A 27962-nucleotide genomic window follows, 5' to 3' on the forward strand; every position below is an offset into this window, starting at 1 on the left:
ATTAATTCATCTTCACATTGTAAGGCAAAATATTGCCTTTTTTTTGTAAGGCAGTACAGGTTACAAGGCACAATTTATTCCATCAAACCGTGACAAAGTACTAAACAAAAAATATTATATATATATGTTAAAAAAAGAAACGCAACATATTATTGGGAAACTTCCTCAGTGTGTCTGCTTGCGACTTTTATAAAGTGGCACTACAGAGTTCACTATTTATTCCAAGATTCCTTGGTGTAAATTTGAACATGTTCAATTTCACTTTTGAAATATGTATTTTCCAATATATACAAGAACATATATTTTTGTCTTTTCACAGAATGTTGAAAAGTCGAACTCTGAAGTGATTTCTGTTAGCTTTGATAAAGACTTCCTGACGATATCTACACAATTTTATCACTAATAAACATAAAATAAAATACTGTGCAACACTAAATACATGACAATGTAAGCCCTGTTGTAACATTAATAAAATACTGACATGACCCCACCACCATGTCTAACATGAGCCTTACTGCACACACTGAGGACATGTGAAAAGTAGTGATGTTACCCAATAAAAAACTACATATATACAACAATTTATGTCTTTCTATGCCTCGACTTTAAAGAACAACAGTATGAATGGATAGTTTGGATGCTAATAGTTTTGTCTGGCTTTTGCTTGAGCTGTGGAGTTCAACTGCTGCTGCGTGTCTGAACAAATATATCCCTGAAGAAAAACAGCAATCAGCAAGGGACTACCGGTAATTGCAATTATATTCTTTATATTTAGCAACTTTATTGTTTCAGTCAAGTTAACAGCTTCAATGCTGATTATGTATGAACATACACAAATAAAACCTGGTTTAACACAATAAAAAAAACAAAAAACTGAAGGAATAAGTGTTCAGAGGACTGTTAGATGGCCTCTTGCTTTGTAATAGTAGGCTGAGGGATGGAGGTTGGCTGCTTGGGCGCGGTGGCTATGACCCCCTGAGCCAGTTTATAATGTTCTGAGCTGGAGGCCGTAGGCGGAGATGGGATTGGGGTTTCAGGAGTGGCTGAAAAGTAGAACACAAAAGAACAGGAGCGAGTTAGAGGGGAAAACTGCAGCATTCTGTGTATATTTACCATTCTGTGGTATAACGTGTCTTGGGGCAAAACAGTATTCAGATGAGGAATAAGCACTTTTGTGAAATTTCTCAGAGCATTAACATGTTTAGAAAGAATAACAGAAGTTCCCTTTGACAAAATAAGCCAGATTAGTTTCCATAAAGAATTTAGAGGATTATTCTGCCAAGCCTGTTTGTCCTTCCAGCTACCTGACTAGGCTGCACATGGAGCTGGGTGAGGGAGGTTTGACCATCACTGTTAATTCAAGTATGATTGATTTCAGTTCACTTAGATGAATTCTTCTGATCACGCTGATCAAACTTGGGTGGCCAACAGCGTCCCAGTGTTCCTACTGCATGTGGCAATGAATGACTCTCACTATTTAAGCTACATACAGAGAATGTGATCTTGATGCCACTACAGTTGTACTCTACATTTGTCTTTTGAACTCACAGATTTGACCGTTATGGATCGGCGTTGGGATGTTGCTGGTCACTATAACATTGCTGCTGAGGTGCTCTTGGACCAGGTGAGGGTGCAGAGAGTGAGGTGCATGTTGGGCCTCATTGGCAGTACCTGAGAGACAAAACACACAAAATACAGTCGGTCTTCATTTACTACTGCATATCTGACTCCCCAAGAATGCCACAGTCCTCTCTACTGTCTATATTCGTAACAGACATGGATTCTGTATATATTGACCCAAAGCTTTTAAGATCAGAGGTCACGGTTACAAATGATCTGAAAGAGCTCACCTCCGAGAAGCATTTCCTGGAGCAGGTTGTCAATCTTGGCCATTCCAAAGAGTTTGACAAACTGGATCTGTTCGATCATTTGCCAGGTGATGCTCTGTAGCGTCGGCAGCAGCAGGAGCAGCTCCCCGAAGCGGCCCCGGGAGTCGTACTGCCTATCGTTGATGTAGTCTTCCAGGCTGACCTGGACCTGGTATCGCATCCGCTTGATTTTTCCAGGGTCACTCAGACCTTTAGCATCTGGGAGCAAATAAAAGCAGGTGTTGTTTACAAAGAGAAATGTACTTCTAAGTGATATTTTTGTCTTTTCAAAAGTGGCTGATACAATCCAAAAGATTGTTCAGCAGCAGTACCTGGGTCAAAGAAAACTATGGCTTTCAAGCAGGCATATTCATTGTCGTCTATCTGAAGCTCCTGGAAGGGAAGCACCAGTTCGTCCAGGATTCTCACCGCCACCCTGCCAACCTCCAACTCCGGGCAGTTTCTTGGGATGATGTAATCATTTCCTACAAGAGCGTCACATTACGGGTTTAGTGCAGGAAATGCGACAATGCTTTTTGTAGCAGGATTGGTGCGAGTGTGGTAAAACACTACTTCTTATGTCAGTTTTACCTAACAAGAGGATGTCTTTGTAAAGCATCGACCTTTTTGCAACACCAAGCAAGAGGTGCTCTCCAGCATGAGCTCGCAGCAACGCCACCTGAAATACAGTGAATTCATTGAGTTATTAGCTGTGTGATAATAACTCTGCATTCATTTGAATGTTTTGGTATTGTACAGTTCTATCCCTTTCAAAAAAGAAGTCTCTTTTGAAGCTTTCTGGTGTAAAGTGAAGAGTGATAAACCCTGGAGGAAGACACCGACTCCCTCACTGATATAACATCAGCAAATCAGTTACCAATGCCTGGTGATCAAATTGTTAATGATTCAGCACTTTTTTAAAGGTGGGATATAACTTTAAAAACAGCTCATCATATGCTAACTCAAAATTAAAATATATTAACCACTCTGGTTGAAGAGTTTGAGGTTTAAAGTAAAGAATTATGTTTTTTAACATATCTCCTTTTTTTTTTTTACTCCATTTTTATTTATTTAGGAGGAATATGTCCTCAGAGTACTCCTGTTCTGCTGCAGCCCACACTATGGTCTTGAGCAGACGGGTAGATGAGTGACCAGAGTGTCTATACAACTATGTGCACTGTGTCTGTGTATAAGTCTTACCTGGTCATCCAGGGGCAGGTCACAGAAGGCTGGGATGTACTTGGCCCACTCCACCAAGACCAGCAGCTGCTGTTTCATGGACTCACACACATCTGTGATGGCGGCGATCTTTTTAGTCCGTATGTCGCCGTTCAGTATAGGAGTAGGGGAGGTGATCTAGATGAGGCGATGCAGATGTGGAATCATTTGATGCCTTGTTACAAGTGATTAATCACAGTGAGATGTGATTCCCAAACATGATATAGTATGTCTTACCTGTCTTGACAGCACGTCTGCCTGGATGAGTGCATTGATGGATGGTAAACTGCTGTCTTCATAGCTGGATCTCCTGGTGCTGATTCTGTCTCTTTCATTCTGCACAGCTAAAAACACACGCAGATTTACAGTGTCATCACTGCTGCAGAAATATTCAAAGAAAAATGTGCCATTTTCTTGCAACACGCAGGGAAACAATGGCACATATTTCATTTCCCCCATATCTTTGTTACACAAAGACTGCAGAGCAATTTAAAAGAAAAATAAGTCTTCCAAGGTTGTCATGTTTATCAGTATATGGCCATTATTGCCCGGAAATGTTTGCTCAGCATAAGCTGGTTAGAGACTTCACCGCTGCACTGAGTGAACATTAACAAAGTACTCTCGTGGGTATTGCGACACGTCAATTGAGTGGGGACGGCTCACACTCTGGCAGGGCCTTGCTGATTAAAAGAGAAATTCTCTTTTTTGTTTTTACAAAAAACATATATATTGAGTTCATAGATTCAGTCAGTGTGCTGTGAAAACATAAAAAGTCTCCCACCTTCTTTCTTCATGCCGGCTCTGAAGCATTTCTTCAGTCTGCAGTATCTGCATTGATTTCGCTTGTCTTTGTCCACAATGCATTGTCTGTTGAACCTGGAAAATGATTGGATTAAGTAAGTCACAGAACCAAAGAGAAACTTGACTGTTTCCAGCCAGTTTCTTCACAGTAAACAGAATATCCTTTGGATTTTGTCTGCCCTCACCTGCACGAGTACATGTGGTTTTTGCGGACGCTGCGTCTGAAGAAGCCCTTGCAGCCGTCACAGCTGGAGGCCCCGTAGTGTTTGCCAGTGGCTCTGTCTCCACATATGGCACACAGACTGCCAGCCCCGAGGTGGCCGGTAGCATTCATGTTGGCGCTCTCAGTCGGTGAGGAGTCTGACACACACGGAGAGCGAAAGAATAAATCATCAGTTTTTAGACATGAGTGTTTTTTTTATAAAAGCGACATCAAGAAATATGTTTGAGCACACGTTCAGTGAATGTTTGACAGTTTGATCTAAGAAGGTGTGAACGGCTCAGAGTGAATACAGTGATCGGCTCCATTGACGGCTGATCAAATCCAGCCTTCATGTTCATGAACCTGCAAGAATCTGTTACCTGCCTGAGCAGCTCAGACAGGGTCAACAGAGCATAATTGATGTCGGCTTGATTGCCTCTGAAAAAGGCAATCGCTGGAGACAGTTTTCTTTTCAGTCACAGTCTCACAGTTATCAGAGTTGGTCAATCAATCATAGAGCATGTCATGCTATGGACGTCAGGCTGACTCATGATACATTGTTATACGTTTATATAATAGAGAAACACGTAAGTGGTGAAGAAGTTAAGTTGTAAGTAATGGACCCTGTGAAACTTCCATTTTTTGAGTCTTGTTGGGAATTTTAGAATCAGGATCGCAGCCAGAAGTCATGGGAGACTGCATATATAAATAAGTTGGTGTCATTGTGATGCCGTTTTCTTCACTTTAGACTCTGTGGGAACAGACCGTTTGTAACAGGAGATGCGTGATCATGATACTCAAACTACTGCTTCATCAGAGGATGAATATCAATCCGGTGACACCACCTCGCTCCCCAAGCTGAAACAGGTTCAAATTGCCTCGACCAGATGACCTGAACTATTGAGAAGAGAGCGAAGTCTCGTAAATCAAAGTCCCTCAGTGTTTTATTCTTGTGCCCAGAGGTGATAAAAGAAGACCACTGCACAGGATCATCCCTCTACGTGTAGATGGACAAATGACCCCATTTTATCACTTCACACAAGAACTCCCACTTTCCTCTCCTGACCAAAGTTTTAAATCAGTAAAAGTTTCAAAGTGCAACGCCAGAGCTGCATATAATGTGACTCACCTGTGCCCAAGGGGAGCATTTGCATGTTTTCGAACTCCAGTGTTGTATACGCTGGGTCCAGAGCCTCGCTGTAGTCTGCCATGTCCATGTCTGCCAGTGCTTTGGACAAACAAATTCTCAACTACCTGACAGTGGTGCAGAAAGACTTGTCCAAGAAGCTAATGTGCCCCCCCCCCCTCCCTCCCTCCCTCCCTCCCCCTCCCCCTCCACCCCTCCTTCTCCTTCCCTTCTCACACCCCCACACACCTAACCCCCCCTTTCCTAGCTCCGCCCAGTAACAAGGTAGCTCCCTGGCCCAGTTGAGTGTGATGGGGACCTACTGGTGTCACAGAAGAGACCAGTGACTGACAGCAGAGCTCGCCTCCTTCTCCTCCTTCCCTCGTGCCGCTAACCGGAGAGAGGTGGAGTGTCTCTTTCTGGTTGATGGTTAACTAGCCCCTTCAATGTTGAATCACAGGGTTGTTTTTTGGAGGTTTTCTTTGGAAGAGAGAGCACAACTTTGATATCTGTCATCTCTTCTTGGTTCCATTGTCACTAATGGATAAACAATTCCTGCACGTGAGCTAAATCAGGTCAATCCTTTGCCAAAATCATTTCTCTGTCACTTCAAACCCAGCTTTTTACAGCCAGCACATTCTGTAGCATGCTGCATGCACACAAATTGACAGCGTCCACATTAAGTTATAAAGCAACCAAGACCAAATTACGGTGCAGCTTAGCTTTGAGTGTCTGCAGGGAGACCCGAAGTGATAAGTGGTTTTACTGAAGTACTTTACTGTGCAACGTTCAAGGTGGTTCTACTTGAGTATTTCCACTTCATGCTACTTTATACACACATTACATTTCAGAGGGGGAGTTCACGACATTTATCTGAGAGCCACGGGTGGGTCATAAGCCAGTGGGCCACAACTTCTCCTACATGAGTGTCTGGACATTTTGCAGGTGAAGCAGAACTATCAGGTGTTAAAAAAATGCAACTGAACTTCAGTGTTAAGTTAAAATCTGAGATGAAGAGTCTGTCAAAAAGCTTCCTGTCACAGCAAATCCAGACTTAGGTTACTCTCTACAGATATTATACAAAACATTGTACAAAATATAACAGGAAACCATCAAAGAAAGCCTGAGATACAGGTAATATTTTCTGCTGTAAGACTGATTCATCATTATATTGTACTTTATTGAAATTTTACTGTAGGGTTGAATTAAAAAAATAAACATATGGTGAATTAGATTCTGATCAGGAGCAAAACACACATGACATCCCAACGTTTAACACTGTGACTAGCATTCACTTACAAAAAACACAAATTTATAAATGCTGACAGCTAAATTCCCTTTTTGCAAGATTGTACTTACAACACATGATCAATTTACAACCTGTGATGCATTATGATAGATGAAACTCCCCAACAACATATGGTGTTACATTAGAATGCTTCTTACATGTAAATGCCTGACTTCTGTTAAATTTGATTGCAGGACTGTTACTTGCAACAAAATAGTTTTACAGTGTTATTGCTGTGATGTTAAACTTCTTCCACTTCAGGAAACCCACGAGTCAGATCATATCAGTCCGTCACATTCAGACCCACTTCCATGTGTAATACGACGCTGGTAAATCTGACTTAATTCCAGCATAATTAACAGAGGAAATAACTTGCTAAAGCAAAGTGATGCCTTTATGTACAAGACTTCATTGTTTGTGAAAAGGGCGGACCCAAAAGCTCAACTCTTGTTGTTGGGAAGGCAGCTGCATTTTTAAGGTTTATTTTAGACAAATATAAATATGAACCTGATTTATTATTAAAGGTATGTTCAGTAGCTCTTCATCATAAACATGTCTAGAAGGTCTTCGATTGCAAATCAATCACTTAAAACTCAATCAAAACCCAAATTATGTATTACAGTGATTCTCAACCAGGAGTATTACTTGCAGCTCAGCAGATTTGAGAAAATATAAATGATAATGGTAATAAATACAGTCTATATCAGTAAATGTGTGTGTGCTTAGGAGAAAAATAACCACAAATATCGGGTCACAAATTGGTGTGAGGCTGATCTTTCGTATATCTTTTGTCCCAATAACTAACAAACTATAGGATATGATAGGCAGACTGGGGAGCACGTAGAAAATCTTTTATTTAGAATTTATAACTAAACAGTTAAATAGATACAGATGCAAATGTGACCTGCTTAAAAAACACAAAGAGCCTAAACATTGACAATTCAGGGATCATTACGGCTAATGTGAAAATGTTTAGTATCAACGTATATGCATTTGGAACATGACGTGTGATGTTGATGAAATGTTTTGCAAGGTTCAATTATAAAACTAGTTTAAAGGAACATTTCACTGAATTGAAGGTTATAAGAAAATATGTAATTATCCATGCGCTTATTGGTGTAATTCATTTCTAAAATCTGAATGTTTGTGGCCGTGTTTTCAATTTTTAAGATGCGTTGATAATAGTTTGTAATAATATTTTGTATGAGTATGTTCCATGAAGTATTTAATACATTAATAACAACTAAAAATGTTTTGCAACTATATTTTAATGGGTTATAAAAAAACACATCAAGTATTTATACTTCTTATTGAGGCTACCTGGACAATTTTAATAATTAAATTATGATTAAATATTGCTAATCGAGTCGAGTTTTTAGCAGCAGTTCATGGTGACAGACTATTTACAGGTGTTTGAGCGTACTAGAGACCAGCGTGGTCACACGCAATGGTCAAAATATATTTAATCAATTCATATATTCTTTTGGGCATAAATCCTTTGAATCGTCATAAAAACTCCATCTGCTTGTAAATGCAACAGAGGTGGAAGAAATTTCTGGACAAAATCCAGTAAGTGGACCTAAAGTGTTTCATCAAACTACTGAACCTGAGCACATATATAAACATATATAAACATATATAAACATATATAAACATACATAAAGCCATCTGTGAATGATTTAGATGATATGTATATAATCATAAATCATTACATGTCATTACAGTTCAATCATTCACTAACAGTTAATGTGCCAGTTATGGATGCTTTACATGAGGAGTTATAACTTTTGACAAATACATTACACATAATAAAATGCGTTGTTAACTATTAATCAAGTGTTTACAAATGCTTATAATGCTAAAGCGACGTGTTACTTTTTCATCAACTATTTACAGTTTTTTTGGGTGGTTTTCTTACACATGTGACTTTTTGAACACACTCCTGAATCCTGAATTCAATTGTTTTCAAAAAGTAAATTATCTGCTTGCACAAAGTGTTCAACTCCGCATGTCACACACAGCAAACAGTAGTCTTGTATTTGAAGAGAAAGTGCCAGTACATAGCAGCAGGTCAACGATCCTGAGTTCAAGCCAGACCTCAGAAGCAGTAAACCCCACGTAGGTGAACCCGTTAACCACACACTCATACTACACTGGGGGCGAATGAAATCATCTTTATTCCAGCAGGCAAACTCCACAACATTCCCGAGGGCTCCTGCTTGATACTGAGATGATCTGTTTGATGATCATATTGACAAAAAAAACCTCTTCATCCCATCAGCAATGAAATTAGAAGTGATCAGCCTGTGATTAAACATACAGAAACTATTCATTTCACTCTGTCATAGAATTTGATTAATTGTTCTTTGGAATCTTTAACAACCTGATTAACTCAGTCAGGCTGAAAGAGTCATGATCAGAACATGATTAGCATCTTCTTTACACACTAACAGATGATTATTCTGCATCAAACTCTGCAGCTCAGTCACACCATGTTGTTTCACTTGTGTGTACAGAGGTCGTGCATTACAACATTTCTGCATGTTCGATCCGTACTGCTCGTCTGCAATGCCCATATTTGCTCAAGAAGTGTGCTGATTATTTCAAAGCAGTAAGCAGAGGAGGAGGGGGGGGGGGGGGGGGCTATGAATGAGTCACTCAGAGAAAATCTTATCTTCCCCGTCATTAAAGTGCTTTTATCGCTGCTCCCATCTTAAATTTCTGTGAACTCCTCAAGGAACAGTCGTATATACGGGACTATAAAGTATAATCTGTGGTTATAGCTTTCTTAATCACAAACTGACAAACTGTTCTGACGTGTTCTATGAGATTCTGTCATAGTTTATCTGCATTTTGAGGTGGGGGGGTTTGTCTTCATACTGTACCTACATTCCCGGCTGGATTGACGCATGCAACGGGCTGTAAAATACAAAGATCTGAACAGAATGAAGTGAAAGATGCTGTTCATTCTCGTGTCAAATTCTAATGGCACGATGCAAAACCACAAAGTGTGAAGTTCTGCTGAAGACAAAACTTTCAGCTTCTGCTGTTGTCTGGAAATAAAACGTGTTCAGAAATCTATAGCCTGTCTCAATATTTAATATTCTAAAAGTAAAAGCTTTTTGATTTGTAGGAATAAGCCACATTTGACTCCATCTCCTGTAGAGTAAGATCAGCAGTCCTTTCAGGTTAAAATATTGGATGGATTGCCATGAAAGTTTGGACATTTGTGGTTCCCACACAATGAATCCTGGTGACTTTGGGCGCCACCACGAGATTGACAATCAAGACTGGAAACAAGGGGAAACAGCCTGGTCCGAGCAAAATAGTAATCCCCCTCTACCAGCACCTCTAAAACTCGTTCATCTGTTTAATCCAAACAAAAACCGAAGTGAAAAACATTGTGTTGTGGTTTTACTGCAGCTAGCTGTTTCTGCCTGTTTTCTGTCTTTGTGCTAAGCTAAGCTAACCGGCTGCTGGTTAGGCAGGCATGCATGCGGTGTCAATCTTGTCATCTAACTCTCGGTTTAGAGAGTAACGCATCTATTGGATGGATTATCATGTTATTTTGTACAGACATGCATGTTCCAATCAGGATGAAATGTCGGCTACCACCTTTTAATCTAGCGGCATCATCAGGTCAATTCTTTCTATTCTTTTTATATTTTTAAATCTTTGGTTTGTTCCTCTGGAAACCCCCAGAGGAACTTTATTTAAAGCTAATTAGCGAATCTTAGCATGCTAACTTAGCATGCTAACTATGGTAAACATGGTTGATTGATTAGTGTGTTATGTGTTGTTTATGGCAGAATAAAATCAAATCATATTTTCTTATTGTGATGTTTGTGAGCACAAAATAAATAGGTGAAAAGCTGCTATTCATGCTGAAGCACATTCCCACAACACTTTGTCAATGTCTGCAGCTGACAACAACTGCCTGACGTTTAGCTGTTAGATACCTACTAAATACTGGCCGATCATAGTGCTGTCTTATAATCAGTCACCCAAACTCCTGCCCCGGGGCTAAAAGTCAAAGGATCGCTGAGACCTGATGTAACACTTGTGATTGTCCCCTTTGAAACTCCAGTTTGTGAACAAAGTCCTGTCTATCTTCTGAATAGGAATCTCCGACCACTGACCAAACTCCATTTGCAACCACAGCCTATTTGTACCTTCTCCTCAATGACTACATTTCATTTTCCCAAGTCCGATCTCAAAGGCAGGCGGCAGGGAAGCAACATAGTGAAAAATCAAAATGACACGAACCAGCAGCTGGGAGGAAAAGACAATCATGGTGGCCTGGAAGAGTAAATAATATGTGGAATATACACTGTCTGTGGACTTATTTTGTTTCTTTCTAAGAGAGCTGCACCACAAGGGAAATGTGAGTGTTTGTAGAGCACCATCCAGGAGCACGATGGTGTTGATAAGAGTAAAACAGAAGGAGACAATGTGCTGGCTGCAGCACATTTGAGGCTGCTGCTCTGCTCTCCTGCAGTAGATGGAGGAGATAGGTGAGTAGAGTGTCATGGCAAAGACCTTGTCAACAGATAACTATCTGCAAATAACACAGCTTATGCAAGCCCCTGTGGCTGACCGCAGGAATATCATATTTTCTTTGCCATTACTTTCGTTGCTTCCAGTGACACTGATTGATTCATTTTTGTCAAGATCCAATTGCTTTTTTTAAATCCTAGTGTTATGTTAGTGTGTTTAGTCTGACAAGCTGTGTCAGACCTTTCTCTTGCTTTTATAGTGGAAACTACTTTTGGACAGTCCTGCTTAATAACTTATTTTACATTTTTCTTGTCAAATAAAAACCTTTTATACCTCCAGTTATGTCCTCACAAGCCTACAAACCCAAAACCATCCTCTGTAGTGGTGTACGGTGTGTTAAAACGATAAATGTAATTATGTAATCAGGTTACCAAACAGATCTCTGAAGAGGCATTTCCGTGTTATATAAAAAGATAAAAATGTACCGTCGAATGTTTTTTCTTCAGCGATACAACCTGACTTTTTTAAATGGATGTTTAACTGTGTTTTATAAAGATGATTTCAATAAATTGAAAATGGAGAGACATTGAAATCATCTCTTTTCTCTGAAAGAACAGAAGAGTTGACATATCGTCCTCACCCACGATGACTCTTTGGTCTCACGGTTTAGATAAACGGCTAGTGCCTATTTAGTTGCTCAGTATCTATTCAAATAATGAAGAAATTATTCAGAAGAAGGATAATATAACAGTAAGATCTGTTAGGTTGCTTTTCTATTTCTGACTGTGTGCGCTGTATTTGTGTCTAAAATGTCAGAAACAACGATTTACAGTGCATTTCTTTTTGTGAACTAACTTTTGGAAAGTGCACAACTTTCTAGTTCTCATGCAAAAACCAATATGTCTCCCCGTTACATACTGTTAACGCCAAAATAACCCTTTCAACACATCACGTTTGTAATGTTTCAAGCTGTAGACAATATTCTCAAGATAAAATCTTTAATCTATAAAAAAAACAGGTTTCATCTTGTTACACATCTAGTCAGACTGAAAAACTCTAGTAGCCTCTGTGCCACTAAATAAGTAAACAATTGCATCAATAAACACGAAGACCCATGCAAGACGTAAATCAATCACAGTTTGTGATAAGGCTCTGTAATCATTAACTCTGTTTTGCTGAGAATTCATTTTGACTGCTGGCCCAATCACCTCTGTCAGCAGCTCTGCTCTGAGCACTTTTATCTCTCTGATCCTCCATAAGGTCCTTCAGTCAGCAGCCAATCAATAGACATTTAACCTCCACCGCTTGAATAACAAGGCACTACATATTTAGGGATTCAAGCTTATCCTGTCAGCGCACTAGGGCCTAAATCAGAAAGGACTTCATCCACAATTAAAACTGATTCACACTTTTGAAGACATTCCTAAGTATTTGTAATTTTACTTCATTCAAGAATTTAAACAATCACAATTCATCTGCTGACTGCATCAGTAACACTGACGCCTCCTTACATTTGGAGGGGGGGGGGGGGGGGCGTTTCAACACTCCATCAGCTCATTTTTCCTCATTCATGTACTGCTGTCTTTCTACCCTCTGAGGTCACATGCTGCTCTCTTCTGGTCACGTTCTGTTTGAACAAACCAACTCTGTGGTCCGATCACACTGTGGTTTTTTTATTTCAACGTCACAGGAAATGATCCAAATCCTTTTTCTTGATAAAAAAAGAAGCAACACCGCAGTAAAAGTAGACAAGGAATACTCCTATATAGACCTCTGCAGTGGTGTATTCTGATTATTTACTGAAGTAAAAGTAGCAATGTGCAATATTAAAATACTCCGTTACAAGTAAAAATCCAGCATGCATTGAAAATGTCACTTCAGGAAAAGTGCAAGCATTGTCAACAGAATTCCCTTAAAGTATCGAAAGTAAAAGTACTATATGATCCGTTTGATGGTAATATAATATTTGCGGGTTATTTCTATGTAAACTTAATGTTAAATAGATGTGAAGATGAGATATGTAAGTTGTATTTTAATGTTGTATGTAGATGATTAAGGTGGAGTTAATTTAAACTACATTATAAACAGTTGAGTACAGTCCATCATATTTTATGAGCTCAGCAGAGGTATTGCATTTAAAAATATGTTTCACCTAAATCTGTCAGATAAATGTGGTGGAGTAAAAAGTACAATATTCTTCTCTGAAATTGAAAAGTATCAAGTAGCATGAAATTGAAATACTCAAGTTCTATTATAAATAAGTCCAGTACATTAGTTAATGCACTTTGTTCCTTTTCACCACGAAAATACGTCATACCTGAAAATCATACCTGAGTCTGGTACTTAAGTGTACTAGTTACTTTCTACCACTGCCAGTCAGGCAACATGCAATCACTGCTTACTACTGCCACCGTGTGGACACATAGCACACAACGTCTACATTCACTTCACTGTTCAGTTAACGAGCCTCATGCTAAAAGTTTCATTTACAAACAGATGAATCGCTGAATTATTCTGCATCCAAAATATTCATCTCATAGATTCCAATAATTGGGGTTGTCAAGATATTGTAACCAAATATACATGAAATATTTCCCTTAATGAACCAGCTCTTGTAAACAGTCAAAATTCAAAGCTTTCCTCTCTCAAAACACCGTAAACAACACATTTCTTTTGAATGATTCAAGCAGCAGCAAACCAAAATCACCCAGTTTCATAGGATCAGTTTTCACATATCAGCACTGCTTTCAGTCGGTTAGCTTCCAGCAGCTTTACTTCCACAGCCCACAGGGTTTGAACACACAAACAGCAGCTTGTTGTTCGCCCTCGATTCTGGAATAATCTGCCTGATTCTCAGAGCTCTCTCTGCCTCCATTACGTTTACCTGGGTCGGTGAGGTGCAGCGTCCCATTCTGGCCATACATCCCTCTGAAGGCCGAGCCCTGACAGCTGAGTGAAGGCCCATGAGCCTCAGCGGCTCTCTCAGGCCCGGCCAGGCTGAGACAGCCTGGGAGGAGAAGCAGGGCCGCTGTTACTGGATAGTGCTGTTTGCCGGGGCCACCGGGCCGGCTGTAAGGGCCCCCAGCACCCAGGGATAATCCCCCCTAATGCCTGTCACAATGAGATTTGATTGGAGACTTGAACACCCGGATTAATAGTGTCAAGCGAGCAGCGTGTAATACGAACCCTCCAAACAGGCCAAATATTGGGTTTTCTGCCTCTGTTTAACACCAGATAGGCACATTTAGATCATATTTTTATTGCCGTACAGATTCAATTTCACTTCATTTGCTGAGTGATTTATTCACCAGGCCGCTGTTGCTTTTATATAACAAGGATACTACTTTCTATACAGCTATAGGCTACTTTATAATTGTAATATTATAGTAAATTACTTCAGCGATCAAGTTCATGTCACACATTACTTCTGCTGTTACTATCTGATCATATGGTGACTCGGGCTAAACTCTGGTGGCTAAAGGGAAAGGAAAGCACCTCGCCATGGACGCAGTCAGAGATTTTATTACTGCAGTCAATGAAACAAAGCCGTACCTGTCTCAGTGTTTACATTCTAAATCAATCAATCCAGATGATAAACACTGAGAAAAACAAATTCAACAAAATGAATGTTGTATGATATAGATTTAGATATGTCTGCCAAATAAGGATTCCATCTGTTAGCATCTTATAAAATTCACATTGTAGAAAATGAAGCAACACTAATGTCATGTGGCAAAGCACCACAAAGAAGCTGGAGATGCAAGTTGATGTTGAGTGTCAAAGCACTATGTAGGAGAGGAAAGTTAACGACTGAATGAGAATCATTCAGAATTAAATGCCATTGCAGCTTAATACATGTTGATCCTGTGTACTGGGAGGGGGAGAGCACAATGCGTATGTTGAATGTGTAGTGAGAGACGTTTTTGCGACCACGGTCATAATAATCCGTCCATGCTTCCTCAAAGTGGAGCAGCTGTGCAGATGTAAAGTGTGAACATTACTTGACTGAAAGAATCAAACAATGACTTCTATGTTGATGTCCAGACGACAGCACTTCAGTGTCTATGTAAAAAAAACGTTCACTGCATTGAGCTCTGCTGAAAAAAAAGAGCTCAAAATCTTTTTAAAAACAGGTTTTGTTGTGTTAACAGCAGTCTGCAGGTGGTCTTTCAATGAAAGGACAAACATTTAATCAGTGGTGGACTCAATTACCTAATTACAATGTAGAAGTGCTTGTACTTAACTTGAGTGCCTCCATTTCATGCTACATTGTACTCATTCTCCAATATTGTACATTTTACTAAACTAAAGCTATGCAGTTACTTTACGGATTCATATTTTATACGCAAAAGATGCAATCAACCTCTAAAATATGATGCATTATTAATGACCGAAACACCCAACAGTAGACCTTCATAATTATGTCACAACAGGGCAATTCCATGTGATGAGGATGATCATGTGATACGATTGAAAGCTCCAGGACAACTAATGGAGCTTCTTGTGAATACTTCTACTTCTATTATTTTAACATTTTGCTGACAATACTTTAGTTTTGTTACTTCAGCAAAAATAATTAAAGACTTTTTCTATGTTTACTGAAGTAAAAGATGTCAATACTTTGTTTTAGTTCAAATTGATTTTACTCAATTCAAACTTTTCACATTCAAACCATGAATGAATGCATTGCAATGCATCCACTTTTAGTGATTTTCTAAAATGTTTTGTCATGACAAATCTTCATTAACGACCCACATAGCAGCATACAAGATAGTATATGCCACAGACGTTATTTGTAATAAGTGCCTGTGTAGACAATATGTTGTTGTGTCTGTGAATTCCGTTTATTTGAGCCGTTGACTTTGTCTTCTTCACTCACATTACGTAACCTCTCTGTGCCCCTCTGTCAAGTCATTCCGCTTTGTAGGCAAACAAATATCCGCTGAGGAGCTGGTCAACGGCTGCTGTCATGTTTACATTCACCAAGTAATTCTGCCAACAGCAGAGTTTGGGAGTTTGTCCAGGTTGTGACCGTTGGGCAATTAATCCCATATGTCTGACACAAGTTGCACGTGTTTCAGGATATATAGTGCATGTTACTTTGCTAAGAGGAAGGTTTGTGAGCTTGTCTCAGTAGCTGAGACTAAAGGAATAAAAAGGCTGTTTTGGGAACTTGTACCAGACACAGCTCTGATTTTGTAGAAGTGTATCCATTTAAACTATAGCAAGCAGCAGTAATCTATGGTGGATACAAGCAATCTTAAACCTTTCAGTAGAAATTACAAAGAAGCATGAAATTGTGATACTTGCTTGAGTCATAATAGCAGCGAACGTTGGAGGCAAGCTGAACAGTGATTTGCAGTTTGTTTGGACACAGAGGCATGTTACAACCCGATCTAGGCCAAAAAGAGGCTTAGTGTAGGCAGCTGCCAAAGAATGCATTTTAAACACGAATGTCCCCGTTTTGGAGCATTTGTTAAGCATACATATATGAGGCATAAACAAGAAGAAAATGCTGCCAGTGTACTCAAAAACAGTGCAAATCAGATGAGACTACTTTTTGGTCATGGATGAAAGAGGTGGCTAATCAGTGAATACATAGATACATACATACAATACAGTGAGTTCTTATGCACTTCTTTTTATAGCTCTTATAGCATGAAGTCTGAAGGAAAAAGCTGAAAAAGAGCCAAAAGCAACAACATGTTAGTCCATCTCTCAATAGTTTCTTGGCTTCCCAACCCTGTCTGAAGCACATTTGTTGCTACTGAAGAAATAAAACGTTAAAGACATGACAGGAATCTATATTTTCATGTTTGAAAATGGCCAAGTTATTTCCTTAAACAGCTGGGCACTGTAGTTCTTAACAAACATTACACAAACAGGAGTAGACAGAGTGTCTGTGGCGCTCTTCTCAGTGGCAGATTAATACACAATTGGTGCTTTAGTGAAACTTTACAGCAGCAGATTGGTAAGTTCAAATAAACTACAGTGGCCTTGTTCATCAAATAGACTGTATATTGTCAGATGTGGCCGTAAACACCGTGATGTCATCCATTGGTCTGTGAACTACCGTTTTGAAGCCTCAAGTTTGACAATGTGGCCGCCACCATCTTGTTTCATTTGCAACCAGAAGTGAAACGAAAGGGTGGAGCTATAAGTACAACCGAATGCTAAATAAGACATTTTTAGGCAACCATAATATTACAATTACTATTAGAAAGTATGCAAGTTTAAGGCACTTCTGCATTGGCTTCACTTTTCAGACCCAGAGGTTGCTGCCTTCATCACGATGAAAGAACATGTCAGCCAGGGCAACAGCATGCAGTGGGGTGTGTTTCTTAATAGTTATTGGACATAAATGGAGGAAGACTGTCCTGCAGATCAGTTAGCAGTTAGCTCGCCAGCTACAGTAAATTACCAACTAGCCGTGTGAGTAGTCACAATGTCACCAAGCTTCTAGATCAAAATAGTTCGTACTGCAGTCATTTATGTTCTTAACTCACATGTGTTTCATAAAATATGTTTTACATTTTTATTTTATTTTTTATTATTTTCTTTTTTCTTTTTCTCTGTGTATGTCATTTATTGACCCTAGGGTCACATTGTGTTTTTTTATGGTTTTAAACTTCTGCTCTGTTAAGCACTTTGTGATGTTATGTCTTTGAAAAGCGCTCTATAAATAAAATTCATTCATTCATATGTTTAAAGAAATCAAGTTCATGTTGCACATCACTGTCACTGTGAATGATCACATGGTGACGTTTGGATGAAGGAAGAAAACAGTGTTACAAACGGGCTAAAGGAAAAACAAAAGTTCCTTGCCACTGTCTGTTAGAGAGAAGTGATGGTAATGGATTGATGCAGTACAGTTCAAAGAAATGAGGAAAGCAGGTGTGGGATAACTACCTAGAAACACTTTACTCTCAGGGCTTCCAAAAGAATATTTAGCTCAATGAAATAACATGGATACAGCAACATCTGGTCAGGGATGACACAACATTTTAGCCATATTAATATATTTTGATCACAGTTTTTTGTCCTTTGGCCAGGGCTTTGTGAAATTTGCATCTCCACAGTGCTACATGCAAATCATTGAATGAATGACCTCAGGAGAAAAAACAAAACCTTCATCTGCTGTATTAAAAACTGTTGTGAGAGGCAGTAATGTGCAGTAAGGCCTTCACTTTCTTTGGCATAATTTTTAAAAAAAGCGGTAACACTCTGTACGTTCGATAGCCTGTAGCACGAATGTAAAGAGAGATGTTTGTGTTTGTACAGCATCATGTAAATGTAAGCTTCATCAAAGTTTCATATTTCAGGCTTTGCCCAGTTACAAAAAGAATGTTTTCAGCACCTCAGGTCGAGAATAAAAATACGTCAGACTTCATCCAGTACCGCAGCTTCTCAAAACTCCTTGTTGTATCAACTGCACCGACAACATCAAGCTCAAATCCTCTCAAATCCTTGTGTAAACCCCCTTTAGACTCTATGCACTCCAACGGCTCTGATATCTCCAAAACCTCTGTACCATCATCACCATCAGGCCCAGCTCCCTTGGCCTTTTTTTAACAACCTCCATGTCTCTGACACACCTCCTGAATTACAGCCGTGTGAAAAAGGCAGACACAAATGGCGATGATATTTCCACGCTGAATCTGTCGTGATCCAGCAGCGCTCCGGACCTCGAATCACCGACAGAGAAAGAAAAAGCAAGCAGCTGCCACACTCAACCTTTTTTTCCCAATGAAACCACCGGGTTGATAAAAACAAAAGGAAGTGTATACTCACCAAATGGAAGTTCCATACTTGAACTGACTTGTGTATTTACATTGACCATTTTGTCCTCTGCTCCCACTCAAAACATGTGTTTACAATCCACTTTTTCCTGCCTCGCCATAAGGTGTAAAATGTGGAAGTTTGCCGCAGGTTGCTGTAGTGTGAGAAGGGTGTTGTTGGTGCAAGGTAAGGCCGGTGTTGCCGCTGTTATCTTATTGATTTTCCTAATCTGGGCAAATGTGGGTGGGGAGGTTAAACAGTAACCAGGCTCGTATGGACACCAATCTATATAGCAGCTGTAACTAAGGCAACACGATGATAGAAACTCAAATAGACATTAAGTTATTACATGCTTTTCCCTCGTTCTCATCACCAAACATTTCTCTATTCAGATTTGGAGTGAGTAAGAGCAAACTGAGTTTATAAAAAAAATGAAAGAGAAAAGCTGGAGGGTGGGGAGAGACATAAAAGACGGAGGAGTGGAGAATGTGCTGAAGGTGGCAGCGAACAAACTGTGTATGAGTGACGTCATCAGCTTTTATTTTGACTGAGGGGGGAATTTCACTGACTGCTGAGCTGTCGGATGTAGAATCACCTGCGAGACATCCACTGAAATCTATTTTTAAAATGTGATTTCCACAGTCTCCCAGCTAAAATGGAAATTTCACACCTGTTTTACTCCATAAAGGCAAGTTTTGCGCCATCCAGCTCCTTCTGATACAATTATGCCTCTTTCACAGGCAAGTTTTCTTTGGACATTCTCAAAATACGATGACAGTTTAACCTGATGTACTTGTACAACCCTGTCCATGTTAAGACATTCTGAATTAATCACACTCTGTAACAACCATGGTGTGTTTTCATGGTCTTTGTGTGATTTACGGTCTCTTCATGAACAATTCGACATTTGTGTGAAATACAGCCTTTTGGCTTTCGTGCCAAAAAATTGGATGAGAAGATCGATGCCATTCTTATATTTGTACATTAAATATGAAACTACAGCCTGCAGCCAGTTAGCTTAGCATAAAGCCTGCAGGGGAAAACAGCCTGGCTCTTTCCAAAGGTAACAAACCCTCTAGTCCAAAACTTACTAATTAACATGTTAATGCACATTTGTTTAATCTCTTTAAAATATAGAAAAAATACAAGTTATGGTTTTATGGGGGTTCATGAGCTGGACTATTTGCATGACTTCGAGAAAGAAAACACAATTTGTGGTTTTTACAGTTCAGTTTTTAAACAAATGAAACATGGTATGCTTATTAAGCAGCTTCAGATGTGCTGATAAGCAACTTTGTTACCTTCAGGCAGAGATTGTTGTTTCCTTCAGTTTATGTCTTTATGCTAAATTAAGTTAACGGTCTTATGGCTGTAGCTTAATATTTACAGCACAGACATGAACGGCATCCAACTCTCAGCGAGAAAGTGAATACCGGTATAAGCTTATTTCCCAAAATGTCAAACTATTTCTTTCAGTATCTGTTGAGGCATTAACTGGTGACTACAGCTTGAAGACTACCAGTCATTTTATACAGAGTTAAAAACAACCGATGTAATTACAGCGTACTAGAACTGCACAAGAGAAAGCTGAGCAGCCACTTTCCATTTCTGGACAAAGAGCTCTTAAATAAACAGTTATTACGGTAAGTGAAGGGTTGAGCTTGGCTGCTCTTTACACTCTTGTTTTTTGCTGGGCGAAAATGGTTTCTATATCAAATATTTTACATGTTTGCTTTTAGTGGCTCTGTGTACGTGTGTGTGCGCGTGTGTGTGTGTGTGTGTGTGTGTGTGTGTGTGTGTACGTGTGTGTTTATGAATTGGTTGGTAGGCATAGCCGATTCCCTCATATTTCAGACCATAAAAGCTGCATTAGTCTCTTGTTTTATGGCACAGAGATTTAATGAGGTGAAATGCAGCAGCAGTGAATGAACACGAAGAAGTGAACAGCCAATATATATATATACAGCGTCATCAGTTATTTATAACCTAATTAATGTTCAGTCAGGCAAACAGACAACCGTGATTTAATCACATTGACTGCAGGAATGACTTGACAGTTTTTCACATTGAACAACAACAATATTTAATCAGGTAAGAAAGAGAATAAGATATTCAAGGTTATAATAATCTGTACAAGAAAAGTGCTTCATTTTTGCTCAATGCCTCTCAAAAGTCAATAAAATGAATCGATTACAAGTGCAAAAACTCTAGATAGAAGTCTCCAAGAAGTATAAACTGGGCAACTATTTCAACAAATGAAAGACATTATTTTGTTTCTCACAAACAGCAACAAACAAATAAACATTCATACCATAAGCTCACTTGTGTGTGTGTAACATTCAGTAATTAAGATGCACTTTGAATGTAGTGGTAACTGGACAGCTGCATCATTTTGTTATTGCCTTTGTGTTGGTTAATTAAAACTTGACTTTGGATGATGACTTTTTTTCTTCCATTAAAACGTGTTTCAAACACTGTGTTGCGTTAACATCTTGTAAGTCTTTTGGGTTTTCTGTTTGGGGAGCACTGGTTTCTCCAGCAGGAGCCGCCGTAGCTGGACGGACAGACAGAACAAGGCTTCTTATAGGGAGCCTCTCCCACCCAGTTCCCCCTGAAACACAAATGAACATAATAATATAGCCATAATACTGATAACAACTTTATTTATGTACCACCTAAGACTGGCATTGTGTTATTATACTATATTTTTGTTGTTAACATAAAACCAAATGCTTCCTTCTGAACAGAGACCTGAACATACCTTTATTCTTAAAAAAAGATATATCAGACTTTGGATACACCGATAACATTGTGTATATGTTTTTCATGAGATTTGTTGACAAAAAGAAAAATATAGAATTTCACCAGAGTCGTACATTGAAAGAAAACTAAGAATACCTGTCTGATTTCCTGATGCTAGTGTCTCTGTGGTGTTGTAAAAATCACAATGTTTGCATTCATATTTTCTGTACAAGAAATGTGTTTCGAGTCGTTTTCTCTTTTTGAACAGCCAACGATCAATAAAGAAAAAAAATGTTAATGTTATGTTATGAATGGCCAATTTTTTAAGGAATTCCGATCACTATTGCAGAAGACTATTTTTGCAGAAATACACTTATTCTTATATCGTAACCACTTTCAAATCTTTACACTAAATATCATCTGGTTATCTTATTAGCAGACAGAGCTACAGAGCTAGGAAGTTGTTTCCCGCGTTTGTAGCTTTTCAAACTTCTCCTCTAACTCTCGACAAGAAAGTGATTAAGTGTATTTCCCGAATGTCAAACTCTTCCTTTAAGCGCTTCTTACTTTATGGAGTAGTTGCAGACCAGCAGTGTTGCCTCCTTCCACGTGCACGGGTAGAAATATATTGAAGTAATTTTATCTCCTCAAACTGTGCTTCCACATATTATAGAGATCACAAAATATATTAAAATGTATTACTTTATTTATATTGTGCGTTAATAACCTAAATCTGCAAAGTACCTTGTAACTAATGCTTTAAAATAAATGTAGTTGGATGAAATGGCTCGTTTACGTCTGCTGACAGTTCCAGTGAACATCCTGAAGTCTGACTGTGTCTCAGCTCCGGACCTGGTTGTGTTGAGCAGCTCTGTGGAGCTCGACAGCACAGCAGCAGCTCCCATGTGAGGCGTCATCCACAGGGTGGCAGCCAAGAGGAGCTGAACACCAGCAGCACCCATCTGAGGCCTGTGGAGCAGGAGGAGGCTGCAGCTGCACCACCTCCCTGCACGACTCTGCAGTGGAGACGAGTTTACATCAAGACTGACATTGAAAGAATCTCAAAGAGGTAATTACACGCAGTCTTTGCACGAATAAAAATAGCACTTCTTCGTTCCTGAACCTGCAGTCTGTCTCTGACTTTGCCTCCACTGGAGAGGAAATCACAACCACAGGAAATTGGCTTTCAGAACACAAGTCATGAAATATTTTACTGGTTGTTGTTTAAAGGTTCAACAGCATGTCGGAAAGAAATACACAAACACACATATATGTATATGTACACACATACATGTACACATACATATGAGAACAAAGATCAGACACATGGAGAACAACTGGAGCATGAAATGAAAGCTATGACACAAAATCCATTATGCAATTATTTTTGGTTACCATCGTGTGATTGTCACCTTTTGGAAACCCACTGCAATAATGTATTCATGCCCCTGACCCTAAATAATATGTTCTGAACCAACTAATGCCCAGCAAACTTCTGCAACGTGTGTGAGATCAGTCGAAATGTCTCGTGGCCTCGTGTGAAATATCTCAATTTCTGAAAAGCTCTGTGTGCACGGAACTTTTTTGGTTCACAGATTGTGGACGAGGATCTTGATCCATGTTGGTTCAACACGGTCACAAATGTCAAATACAAAGGACGCAACCTTTTCCCCGACATGACAATCATGAACACCATCAGTAATATACAGGCACAGTAACTATATGCAACACCGGCTTCAGGAACACCAGTGCTTTGAGCTAAACGCTAACAGAAGCATGCGGATATGCACATAATGAGGAGGCTAACACTCTGATGTGCAGCACATATAATGCGACGTCATGTGTTTGCAAGGTAACATTAGCCAGCTGAGGCTGATGGGAATGTCATGACCTATGCTGCTGTTTCTGTAAAGCAGGTGCAGTGCGACGCAACAAGCGAGGAGGGCAGGGGGGAGTGAGAATTTAAGGCAGACTTTGGGACTATTTGGTCACGAAACAAATTTGGACTCATTAAAACTTTGATCACCATATTTATTACAATTCAGTCTGAGGGGGACATTAATGTGCGTACTAAGTTGTATAACAATCCATTCAATAATTATGTCAATGAAATCAACACTACAAGGGGATTGCATTTTTTTTTATTCAAATGTATTTGTGTATCACCATCATACAAAGCAAAGCAGTTAACAGTGCAGTTGAGAGTGCTTTACATACAAATAAAAACAATACATACATATACACATGTACATACATGCATACACACCACTAGACAGGCTCCCTAGAGCAGCGGCTCTCATCCTTATTTGTGTCAAGGACCACATGGGTCATGGACCACCTTTATACTATTTTACTATCGAGTCATCCAAGAGTGCATTATTTTTTTCGAACATGAAAACTCGATTATATGTCAATCTCTTAAAGTATCCATTAATTTATCTAAAGCTTGCATTTTAATTGAAAAAGTGTACCAATTATAGTGTCGTTCCTTAAGCTTCAAAACACTTTAATACATTTTTGATTACAGTGCAAAAATGGAAACAATCCCTTTAAATAATCCCTATAGATGAGCCATTGGGAAGCCTTAATAAGACAAGTGTAATGTAAATTATAGATATGCCATAGAGAAGGTCACATGATCAGCTTCTCTGGATTTTTGGGTGACACCTGATCACTCAGGTAATCGTTAATATCGGTAATCGTTAATAGTTCTATCAGCCTAGCAGACAGAATGACACATGGAGGAGTGAGTGCAGTATGTTTGACTGAGGAGTAAAAGCCCTTGTAGATTAAACGTTTTTGGAAAATTCGTGCTGGATAATTTGAAAATCTGAAGTAAAGGAAAAGCGGTGCAGCCAGAAAGTAAATGTACTCAGTGAGTGAGCTGCTTCGCCCTGAGCAGAAAGAAGGTGGAAATGTGAAAATGATCCGTACAGACCAAATTCCATGCCAATCCGTTCCATATTTGCCATCGAGCAGTCTGTGGACTGGTTTCTGGGTAAATGACATCGCAAGGATGGCACAACATGCATTATGCCATATTTGTGTTGACGCTATAATGAGTGAATGCGCTGATACAATCCACAGCTTTAGCTACTTTGACTTGAACACAGCCTGAAAAATTGCAATAATTGAATTTCCTACTGTTTTGAAAACATGTGATGGGAAAATATGTCAGTCTACTGTTTTAGGGTTAAGGAATGTGAGTTTTAGAAGAGCAGGCACTAAAACTTGTGTTTTCTAAATGAGTCTCGTAAATTTCGGATCCAGGGGTCTTGTTGTTATGTTATCTTGGTATCTGTTTTCCTGTTTTATTTGTCTTCAAGGACGGCAACACAGATGTCTTGATTACAGTATTTCCTTGATGAGCATTAGCGGAAGGGCATGACCCTCTTCAGGCATATATGATGTGTGATGGTTCACAGGGTTTTTCCGTCTCTGCAAATACTGTGACTTAACTGTTTGACTGGTTCACGGGAACATCAAAGGAAGCATCTGATGTCTCCATAAATATTGTGGGACAAACTGATAACGAAGGGATTCGTAAACCGGCCATAAAAGCGCCTTCAGGGTATCGTAAAGACAGGACACTATGCTTCAAAGAAAAATATCTGCCTTGACTGTTTTCCTTCTCTGAGAATAAAGGTCCAGGCATTTGACTATGTTGTCAGAGCACCTCTGGCAGATGACGGTGATGTGTCTGTGAGACTGTGTTCTCTTTGCTTGCAAGCAAATAAATTGACTATTACAACTTTGATCGTTCATCCAGACTCTGTTTCATTTGACATTGATTTGTTAACACTTTAACACTCTTCTCCCGACTATTCACAGAAATATTCCACAACAATTTGGCGTTGTCGGCAGGATTCGCTGTCTGTCTATCAGAGCTCCAGAGGGACTGACCGGAGGAGAAGGCCTCTCCAGGAATCCAAAACTGAAGTTTCCTGTCTCATACCTCATTAGCCGAGAGAGAGAGAGCCGGCAGACCTGAGGGAGTTTCTGATTGACGGCACGCGAATCCAACGAAAAAGAATTAATTTCTACAAACGGGTAAGAAAGTTAAAATTCCAATTGTAAAAGTAATGGTAAAATTATACTAAGGTCATATGATTTAACAGACACAGATGAATGGTCAAGTAGTCATTTTTTTATTTTTTATTATTTGGGTAACAATTGTTTTTGACGTTCGTGATTTCGTTTTACATGTGGGTCATGTAAACTCCTTTTTTTCATTTTCTGGCATCTCACTATTTGCACGCTTTTACGTAGAAGACAGGATTGTGTTATACGGTGATAGTAGACACAGATCGCTTGACTACAATTGGTTTGTTGTAAGACCGTGGTTAAAATTACGTGAATTCTATACTGATAGAATAAGAATCGTGATAAATAACTAACGTGAACTTCAAATAACATTTGAAATAAGGTATTCGTGATGTTCCAACATAGCGTGAGTTTCAAATAAATTTGAAATAAGGTATTCGTGATGTTCCAACATAGCGTGAGTTTCAAATAGTTTGAAATAAGGTATTCGTGATTTTCCAACATAGCGTGAGTTTCAAACAAGTTTGAAATAAGGTATTCGTGATTTTCCAACATAACGTGAGTTTCAAACGAGGTTTTTTGCAAAAAGTTTTCCTTCGAGAGAATAAACATACGCTGTATGGTGACGACTGTACTGTAAAGGTAACGTTAACGTGTCCACGCCTGAAAGATGGGTGGAAAAAGTTGTAAAAGCGCAGCGCCCTCGGGCCCAATAATTGATATGATGCAACAGAAATATGGAAACTGGTGTTTAGAATGCCTCACGTGCTGGTAAAGGAGTTTGGTTTTCCTGAAAACGGCTGATTGAGCGCCGCTAAGCTCAAAATGTTAAGAGGGGATTTAGAAGGTAAATTGAAACAGATTAAATGTACAAAGAAAGACCGAGTCAAAGACTTAGAAATAAAAGTGAAACATTTGGGAATGATAAAAGTCATGGAATGAGTCTGAGCAGCCCGATGCCAAGGTCTTACCTCCGATAATAAATTAATGTGGGAGGACAATCACACTGCCAAATAATTGGAAGAATGAACAAAATTGGGATTCCCTGAAAGAGGCAGTTTTAGCCTACGATTAAAATTTGATTAACTCAAAACGTGCTTGGAGCAGAGAAAGAGGTGAAGCAGATACAAATAAGTTGATGTCCAAAAGGAAACGAAAATAGGTGAAACTGTTTAAAATAGACAGAGAGGCATATGAGCAGAGAGAGAGAGGAATGCAGGGGTGACACACACACACACACACACGCACACACACACACACACACACACACACAGACACCATGCTCGCTTGCAGCAGCTGAGAGAGGGGTCACACACACACACACACACACACACACGCACACACACAGAGGCACGCACACACAGGAACACAGAGATCTAAGCATTGTATCTCTACATGAGACAACGTCTAACATTTGCTGCTGAACTTTCGGCAGCTGTTTTGTTTTGTTTGTTTTGTTGATTTTTAGTCCTTGGTCCTGATCTGGGGATTCCGCTTCCTGCTGTATGCTCCCCAGCCACAAACAACTTGAACGACACCCACCACTCAACACGTCGAGGATGAAGAAGACGAATGAGACTCGTCAAAATCTACAGAAGGCTTTCCGCCATCCATAAGCCTGGAGAACATCACACAAGAGAGTTGTGTGACATGCAGCATGCTGAACATGAGGATCAGTTCAACAACGGAGAACAGAGAAGTTTCGTCAGCACAGATGCAAGCATGCCCAGCTGATAATGTATCAGGGCATGAGAGGAAGCTGAAAGAGACTTTGAGACTTTGACACACACCAACTGAAGACTTTGTGTGCCATAAATGTGGCAGCTTGAACATTGAGGAACAGATGCTCACGCTCCATGAACAAGGAGTGGTGGGAGGGCTCGACAATCAGCCATCAAAGGGGGGTGCAGCAGGGACCGGAGTGAGACCAGAGCTGGACCAACGACGCGCACACAAATACAACACAGAGGGTGAGTTAACTTTAGATTCTTTAGATGACAAACTTGTACATTTAATACACACATTAGGAACTAGACAAACACCATTCACACCCACATATGTATTCGAATGAGATTGAAGGATTTATAAAGTTACAGCAAGTCACGTTAACTATTAAGGAAAAAAAAAAAAAAAAATGTTTAGACTGTCACATGCAGGCTGATTCACTTCACTGCACAGCACATGGGTTACGTGAATGAGATGCAAGGTTAGAGGAAGTATGATTTAGAGAAGTGGAAATGATATAATGGTATAATAAGAGTTTGTTGGACAAAAAAGTACTGCTGCGGTCTGTTTCTCTGTGTCCCACACAATCTGAGTTTGTAAAGGGGGAGGATTCCACATGTTTCCACATGTTTCCACATGGTACAAGCCCAGGACTGGTGTGAAGGACATGTC

General features: G+C 39.5%; 1 protein-coding gene across 2 annotated transcripts; it reads right to left on the minus strand.

Moving 5' to 3' along the window:
* Nucleotides 1-900: 900 nt before the first annotated feature.
* Nucleotides 901-18843, minus strand: hnf4a (hepatocyte nuclear factor 4, alpha; the record flags this gene model as incomplete). 2 transcript variants are annotated; one of them, XM_079273257.1, is made up of 10 exons in its annotated part: nt 18792-18843; nt 4073-4247; nt 3868-3962; nt 3324-3430; nt 3069-3224; nt 2460-2547; nt 2201-2353; nt 1851-2087; nt 1549-1671; nt 901-1043 (listed from the first exon to the last, which is right to left on the minus strand). In XM_079273257.1, exons 1-10 carry the CDS (start codon nt 18838-18840, stop codon nt 901-903), a joined length of 1326 nt encoding a protein of 441 aa, XP_079129383.1. In that variant the 5' UTR covers nt 18841-18843. The 2 variants fall into 2 exon arrangements, with proteins under 2 accessions (XP_079129383.1, XP_079129382.1); XM_079273256.1 differs by lacking the exon at nt 18792-18843 and adding an exon at nt 5219-5321.
* Between the last annotated feature and the right edge of the window lie 9119 nt (nt 18844-27962).

The sequence above is a fragment of the Melanostigma gelatinosum genome (assembly GCF_949748355.1).
Source record: "Melanostigma gelatinosum genome assembly, chromosome: 8".
NCBI classification, from domain to species: Eukaryota; Metazoa; Chordata; class Actinopteri; order Perciformes; family Zoarcidae; genus Melanostigma; species Melanostigma gelatinosum.